This window comes from Tupaia chinensis, unplaced genomic scaffold (genome assembly GCF_000334495.1).
Source record: "Tupaia chinensis unplaced genomic scaffold, TupChi_1.0 Scaffold000395_1, whole genome shotgun sequence".
In the NCBI taxonomy this organism is placed as follows: domain Eukaryota; kingdom Metazoa; phylum Chordata; class Mammalia; order Scandentia; family Tupaiidae; genus Tupaia; species Tupaia belangeri.
This window is the reverse complement of record NW_006159897.1, coordinates 516,889-524,896: the sequence shown is the minus strand read 5'-3', so window position 1 is coordinate 524,896 and position 8,008 is coordinate 516,889. Positions and strand designations below refer to the sequence as shown.

The 8,008-nt window shown below is 43.6% G+C and overlaps 1 protein-coding gene across 2 annotated transcripts in view; it reads left to right on the top strand.

Moving 5' to 3' along the window:
• The first annotated feature begins 108 nt into the window (after positions 1–108).
• Positions 109–8,008, top strand: part of TBK1 (TANK binding kinase 1) — a 48,138-nt gene continuing 40,238 nt past the window's right edge. For both annotated transcript variants that reach the window (XM_027774063.1, XM_006154133.3), the window contains exons 1-2: positions 109–591; positions 3,376–3,493. In XM_027774063.1, the coding sequence (XP_027629864.1) occupies positions 3,407–3,493 (87 nt within the window). In that variant the 5' untranslated portion in view covers positions 109–591; positions 3,376–3,406. The remainder of the gene's footprint in view (positions 592–3,375; positions 3,494–8,008) is intronic.

Below are 8,008 nucleotides of genomic sequence, written 5' to 3'. Positions count from 1 at the left end.
GCGGCCGAGCCCGGGCGGTGGGCGTGCGGGCCTGTCCCAGACGTCCACGCTGCGTCCCTCGGCGGCCCGCTGCCCTGCAGCCCAGGCCCTGCGCGGTCCGCGGCGCTGGGCACCCAGGGGACGGGCGGCTGCGGGTCTGGGCCCCGGCGCCGGGAAGGAGGGTACCGCTCCTCGGAGTTCAGCTCGCCACTTTGTACCGCTCCTCCTGGGCGGCACACGGTCGCCAGTTTTTAAATGGATTGATTTTCGGACGACTGAAAAAGAGACGTTTCGTTAGGGTTTCAGTGATGTTAACAGCAGCGGTCGACTCACGGCGGAATCTCGAATCAGAAGTTGTTTTTCATATACCCGGAGAAAATGCAAACGTCCAAACGTTTCCTTGCTGCTCGTCGACCTGGCTTAGCGATTTCTGTTCTAATCCATTGCCCAGGTGTATTTCCTAGGTGGCCCAGTAGTTGTCAGATGTATAAATCAAACACGGACCTGTTTCACTCGGAATGCCTACTCTTGTTTAATTAGTGATTCCCATAGTGACGGAGTTTGGAACTCCTGGAACTTTGTCCAGAGGCCGTGTCCAAGCCTGGACAGACGGTAACTTTCGTTTTAGACGGTATAAGGAAGTAGACTTAGCATCACCAGTAACGTACTTGTTGAGCGTCTGCTTAGACTCTTGTCACACATGTGGGCGGTTCATACAGCAAGCGCCTCGTGGATGTGCTGAGTCATGTTTTGTGACAATATTGTGGTGGGGTTATTGGAAAATCGTTTCAGAAGACGTGGAGATCATGACTGTGATCACTGTTGTGGAACTGTGTGTTTATATCTGCGTGGAGAGAGCAGATACCTTAGTGCATATGTTTTGTATTATCCCCTCGGTACTGACAGATAACTGAGGATCCTGTTCAGCATGTACAGCTGTCTGAAACAGCAATGATCTGTTACTTCAGAAGGGCTTTGGGCAGGATATTGAGCAGTGTAGTACCTCTTGAATGGAATGCAGTAACTGGCATATGTGTATTCCATATTTGTGAAAAGGAAATCTTATTATTTATTGCCAGTAAATTGCTGTATACCAAATTCCTTACTTGAATTAGGTGGATGTAAAGTTACATAAATAAATCCTAGTATACCAGATATTGGTGGAAGTCAGACCTCTTGCCTGTCCATATATTCCAAACCTTGGAATATTGACAGCCATTAATAAACCGTGGTATATGTGGTGCAATGTACTGTTTTTTGTACTAACTCCTAGGAAGGGATATTAAGGTCTATGTTTGTTTGCTTTAATTTTTGGAGAGTTTGTGCCTAACCAGAGAGGAAACACATCGCTGTGGGGCGTGGTCACTCTGCAATTTCTCCTCCATGTCTCCATCTTGTTGGGAATTTGGGCATGTACACAAAGGCGCCCAGTGTGCTTTTCAAGAGGTTGGGGTAGGATTCAATCTGCAGATGGCCCTGTGGGATCCAGCTCCCTTAACCACTAGGCTGTGGGGCAGCCTCTTTTTTGTTTGTTCATTTTTGTTTTTCAGTTTATGATGTTTCTGTATGGGAGAGAGAGGGGCACATCCCCTTTGCAACATGACCCACAGGCCCAAGCTATCCAGGATTGTGGGCATGAAGAGCATGAACAGGGAAGCCATCAGAGCCAGCCCCTTCCTAAGTGGCTTTTCCTTCAGGGGCACTGCATGACCTCTGTGCCACCTTAGCCGGCCAGGACCTGATGTTACGTGTGTTTAAGGAAGCTCGATGGGTCTAGTATTTCTGCAATTTTTTTTAGGGGGGGGAAGGTTTTTGCTAGAGGCACGTGCACTCTCCAGAAACACAGAGACAGAGAGACAGAAAGTGAGAAGTCACCCCCCCCCAGGGGGGATGGCCATGCTGCAATCCCTTCTCTTCCATTCTCCTCTCAGGATCTTGGACATGTATGCACACACGTCGGCATGAGTTTAAGCCACCAGGTGTGGGACTCAAACCACGGTCGACTACATGGAAGTCCAGCAACATGGCCATTGTGCCAACTGCTGGTCCCATGCGATGTCTTTTTTTTTTAATTCCAGCATGGATCTCAGATATTTTAAGTATCTTTATAACTCCATAGCTTTAAAGGACAAGGTTAGGGCTGATGAGTATTTTTTGACATGGTAATATATACTTAGAATATGTATATTTATATACTTAGAGGATAGAGAAAGCATCCTTAAATTTAAAAGAGTTTGCAACCTTTCAGGAATAATCACGTTTACACCTTTCTATTACGAATGTCAGGCTCGTGTAGATAAAATTTTAGACTATGGAAATGTTAACTACAACAGTGTTTTTCATTAGTGTTGTCCTGCACTTGAAGGAAACAAAGTAGATTCTTCTGTATTTCTGTTACAATATTACCTTTCTTTATTTTAAAACACTTTTTAAAAAATTTATTTATTTTAATTTCACTGGAGAAGGACAGGGTGAGAGAGAGAGGAGAGAAAGTGAGAAAGTAAGCTGCTAGGTCTGGGATTTGAATTGTGGGAGTCGAGAGCTCTTAACCACCATGCCAGCTGCTGGCTCCTTAAAACACTTTAAAATAGAATTTATCATTGGTTTATCTTTCAAAGGGTTTGAAGGAGGTAAGTTGCTAAAATGGCCCTCACTGACAAAGATAAAATTACAAATGAAATATCTGTTTCTTTTAGCCCTGAGATAAGGGAATAAAATTTAATATATTTCAGGACCATCAGATGGCATAATGGTCATGTCGCTGAACTCCCATATAATCAACTGCAGTTCAAACCCCAGACCTGGTGACTTAAAACTCACGCCCGGTGCATGTGTGTGCATGCTTAAGATCCTGAGAGGAGGAGAGAGGAGAAGGGATTGCAGCACGGCCATACCCCCTGGGGGAGTGATTTCACATTCACTCTGTCTCTCCTGGGAGTGCACAGTGACCTATAGCAAAAATCTCTCTTAAAAAAAATTGGGGGCTGGCAGATGGTGTGGTGGTTGGCACTGGATTCCCACATGACTGACCATAGTTCAAGCCCCAGACCTCACGGCTTGCTTTCTCACTTTCCCTTTCTCTAAAGCTCTGTCTCTGTCTCGTCCTGGTCAAACTAAAATAATAATAATGATAATGAATTAAATAAATTAATAATTCTTTTTTAAAAATTGAATATATTTCATTGGTTAATTTTTGGTTTTGGAGCCTACACAGCATTTTAGCCTTCAATATTGGTAGAAACTTAGATTTTTATATTGGGCTCTTCATACATTTCAGTTTAGTAATTAATAGTGGATGATCTCAGTTGAGACTAAAAGTTAACTAACATTTATTTCTTAACTGTATTCTGTATTAATCCCTTAAAACACACATTTAACTCTTTTATTTTCTCCTAGTATAACAAGAGGATTGCTTGACCCAGCCGAAATGCAGAGCACTTCCAATCATCTGTGGCTTTTATCTGACATTTTAGGCCAAGGAGCTACTGCAAATGTCTTTCGTGGAAGACATAAGGTTTGTACAAAGAAAGCTTTGAAGGCTTTTTATTACCATACATATTCTCTTCCGAGAAGCACATTCATACTAAAAACATATGACTTAGTGACTTTATTACCTAAAGAAATTTTTTAACGATTTTCGAGATTTGATTGTTTTGTCTAAAAAAAAATTTTTTTTTTGATTTTTTTTTTTTCCTGTGGGTGTGCATTCATTTGTTTGTGCTATTTAGCCTGAGTTACAATCCTCCTGCCTAAGCCTTCCAAGTAGCTGGGATGACAGGTGCACCCCCGCTTTTTTAGGGTGCACTGACAATTGAATCAGACCTTTTATGTGGCCTCAGGCTGCCAAGCAGCAGCAGCCAGCATGCACTGCTGGACTGCTGTTTTATGCGGTTATTTAAGGTATAGCTTTTTTTCAATTTTTTTTGGAGAGGTTTTGGCTATAGGGCGCATGCGTTCGCCAGAAAGACAGATACAGAGAGACAGAAAGGGAAAAATCACCCCCTGGGAAGAAGGTCATGCCGCAATCCCTTCTCCTCTATTTTCCTCTTGGGATCTTGAGCATGCATGCACGTGCACCTGGTGTGAGTTTAAGCCACCAGGTCCGGGATTTAAACCGCGTTTGACTACATGGGAGTCCAGCGACATAGCCATTAGACCGCTGCTGGTCCCTTAAGGTATAGCTTTTGTCAGAAGCAGTGAGCATACCTACCCAGTGGTGGCAGTAGTCATGTGTTAGGGACTGGGAAAAAAGCAGGTTGGTTGAAAAGGGGCCGGATAATATTAGTTGATTGTTGTACTTTTGGATTCTTCTCCTAACCTAGCTGCCCTATGGTAGTGAGTGACCTTCCTAACCGAGGTGCAGTGTGGCAGTGATTGGAGGTGGAGGGAGGCACGGTGTGGAGTCGGGTGTGCGATTTGGAGGGGAACCCACAGGTGATTCTGGCAGGCTTTGTTGTGGGTTCGTGCCTCCACTAATGCAGCACCTTCTAGGGTAGATGGCAGTAAAAAGTCAGGGTCTTCAATAAGGACCGAAGGTTTAAGAGCTTTATCTTTGTGCATGGTAATCAGAACATGGTGATAGAAGTAAGAATAAATGAGGCACTTCAAGAACTAAAAGATTTCATGTCAGATTCAGTATTAGAGGATGAAATTAAAGATAATTTAAATAATTTAAAATGAAGAAATGGAAAATAAAGTTTATATTTTGAGGAGGAAGCTGGAAAAATGATGGAGTAAAAAATCCTTTTATAATGCAAATAATTAGTAATTTTTCAACTGTATAAATTTTTTGTGCTAAATGATGATCGGAGCCTCCTAAATTCTTATTTTTGGGAACAGAAACGTTAAACATTTTAGTAGGGGGCAGTTCCTTTCTCCTTTCTTGTGATATTCCCCTTACCGGTCCGTTCTGTCTGTGACAATGAGATAAGCATGCACGTGGCAAGCGCCGCTTCCTCTGATGAGAGAATGTGACCACAGACAGCTTCTCTGGCTTGTAGAGAATGAGTCGGAAGTCGCATACAGGCAGCTTGTAGGTTTTTTCCCTTTGATTCTAGAATTATCTACAGACTAGATCCTGATTCCAGTTCACTATGATCAACCTTGACTATTCTTACCCTAGAAATTGCTTTTGTTTTGTGCCAATGAGAGAACACAGGATTTAGCATGAGGACACATCTGAGTGTCTGTCCTCCTATGGTCCGCAACTTAACTAACCTAACAGTCACTTGGCATGTGTCGGGCACCCTGGTGGTCCTCGTGAATCCAACTGGAGCCTAAAGCGCAGTTCCTGTGCAGAGCGAGTTCCTGCTTCAGTAGCAAGTGGCATTACAAAGGATGGAAGTTGGGGCTCAGCCAGGGGTGCAGCGTTCACGCAGTGCTCTGCCGCGCTGGACCTGTGTGGGAGGGTCCCGAGGCCTTGTCCTTGCCAGGCACACCTGCGTATGCCTGTGATCCTGGCTCGACGAGGCTGGGAGAGATCGTCGCACAGAGATCCTGCTGGCGGTGCCTGCCTCCTTACCCACCATGGAAAAAAAAAAGAAAACATTTTTTTAAAAAGACATCAGGCCAGCAGATGGTATGGTAGTTAAGGTGTTGGATCCCACATGGCCAACTCTGTGGTTCAAGTCCCGGATCCAGTGGCTTAAAAAATACGCTGGTGCATGGGGGTCCAAGATCCCGAGAGGAATATAGGAGAGAGGGGATCGTGGAGTGGCCATCCTCCCGGGGGTGGTGGGGTGCTTTCTCACTTCTCCTCTGACTCTCTCAGTCTCCAGCTAGCACAAGCACCCTATCATTAAAAATCTTAAAAAAAAAAAAAGGAAAACATAAATTAGAAACTGATGAGATAACAGCAAGTAGTGATGTAGATTAGATGAGATATTTTTAAAATGCCTGTCACTGGTAGATATTTTACATAATCATACATTTATGTATAGTTTTTAATTTAATCATATTTATTATTTTTTTAAATTTTGCTATAGGGCACATGTGCTCACCAGAGAGACAGACAGAGAGAATAAAAGTGAGAAAGCAAGCCGCCAGGCCCAGGACACAAACGGAGATCAGCCATGTTAGAGTTCAGCACCTTAACCACCATGCCACCCGCTGACCTTCACATACTCTTTTTTTTTTTTCTTTTTTTAAATTCATTTATTTTAATTTGACCAATAGAGACAGAGAGAAAGAAAGAGGGAAAGTGAGAAAGCAAGCCACCAGGTCCAGGACTTGAACCTCATTCTGCTATGTGGGAGTCCAGTACCTTAACCACCATGCCACCTGCTGGTCCCGACCTTCACATATTCTGATCCTCATTTCTTGCTTCTCTTGTACTTCATGTAAGTGCCTGTCCATAGTAGCAACTCTGTAAATGTTTGATGAATGAAATAATAAATGAACGAATGAGAACAAATTGTACAGGTTAGAACCTTAAGTTCCTCAAAAGAAACAAAGGCGTACTTTACCCAATGTAGTATGGAAATCTAAACGAGGGTTTTGAGAGGTGTGAGAACTGATTAGAACAGGGTGAAGACCTAGTTTAGGATTTGATCCCTAACAGTGTTCCCAGGGATGTGGTTTGAGAGATCTATTTGTTCTTAGTGACATCAACTTAAAGTGTTTAAGACGACTCCCCTCTACCCTCAAAATCCTGCTTCCTCTTAACTCTTCGAAGGATTTTTGACCATATTTATTAGTCCTTGTATGCCATTGCTTAGAATGGCCAGTGTAAGTTTATTATTTGTTATTCCAAGTATATTACCTACTTTACATCCCTCTCTTACTAAGTTGCCTTTAGGTCCTAGAGTGTGTGGGTGAGTGGATATGTAAGTGAAAACCAGGGTGGAGTTGAAGAAAAGGATGCAAAACACATGTATTTACAGGCGTATATGTACACCTGTAAATATTACTCATATATGCTGTGACTTAGTGGCAGATGACTGTGCAGGTGAAGAAAAGGGAAATGTTCGTTCCCACCAGCCACCGGTACCCCTCAGATACTGTGTAGACTACAGATGTTTGGAAAATGCTGACTTTGCTCACAGTGGGTGTGTTGCAACATGGTAGTATTTTCTCTGCCTGCTACTTTGTTAGGACTTTCCTAATTGTAGACTGAGTTTGAGACAAGGTATCCTTAAGAAAACATTTCAGTTGAGTGATACATTGATTTGACAGTAGCCCTACCCTGGCTGAAAAGGGAAAAGTAGTGTAGTTGAACTGTAGTTAACTTGTTATTCTTTTCATATTGTCTGAAAATGGTCAATGGCCCTTTTCTTTCTTTGTTTTCTTCTGCAAAGAGTATACCTCTATTGGTATATTTGGTGTGGCCAGGGCAACACGAATCACACAGATGGTAGCCTCAGTACAATGACTTGTTGTGAGGCTATCATCAGAACAAATCATTGAAATTATGAAGCAGTTAAGTGATTTTAAGAAAACAATGATGAGATTCGGGGTTGAGGGGAGGGTTATGGCTGTAAGTGGTGAGTGTGTGGAGAGTGATAGAGAAGGCTGTTGAAGCAGGAACAGTACAGAAGTCCTGACAGGCAGAGAGCTGGGAACTCTCTCTAGGCAGGATGTGCTTGAACACGGGCTCTAAGAAAAAATGACTTTTCCACATGTTCCTGGCAAGCAAGTTCTTCCTTGGCTAAATGGAGGGGGAAAAGAAAAGCTGAATTCAAAAGAATCTGGGTTGGCTACCAAGAAGAGGATGGCTGATTAAGTGACCGGAAGGAAGCAGAAGGGTCTGGAAGAGTCTGAAAGGAAAGTTCCTATGAAGAACATGTGAATGTGATATTTCCCTGCATTCCCGCCACCTCCGGCTGTGCACTGTGACTCTGTGATTACCTACTAGGCAGGGACACTGCGTAAGGGGGTGCCCCAGGTGCTGCCTCAGAGAAGAGCAAATGGCTCTCTGGACCCAGCAGTGGTTTGTGAACCTGTGTAGTCAGCTAGGCGCAGTCGCAGGAAGTTACAGGGCTGCAGTGGTATCTTCTGGTCTACGTAACCCCCACCACCACCCCACCACCCC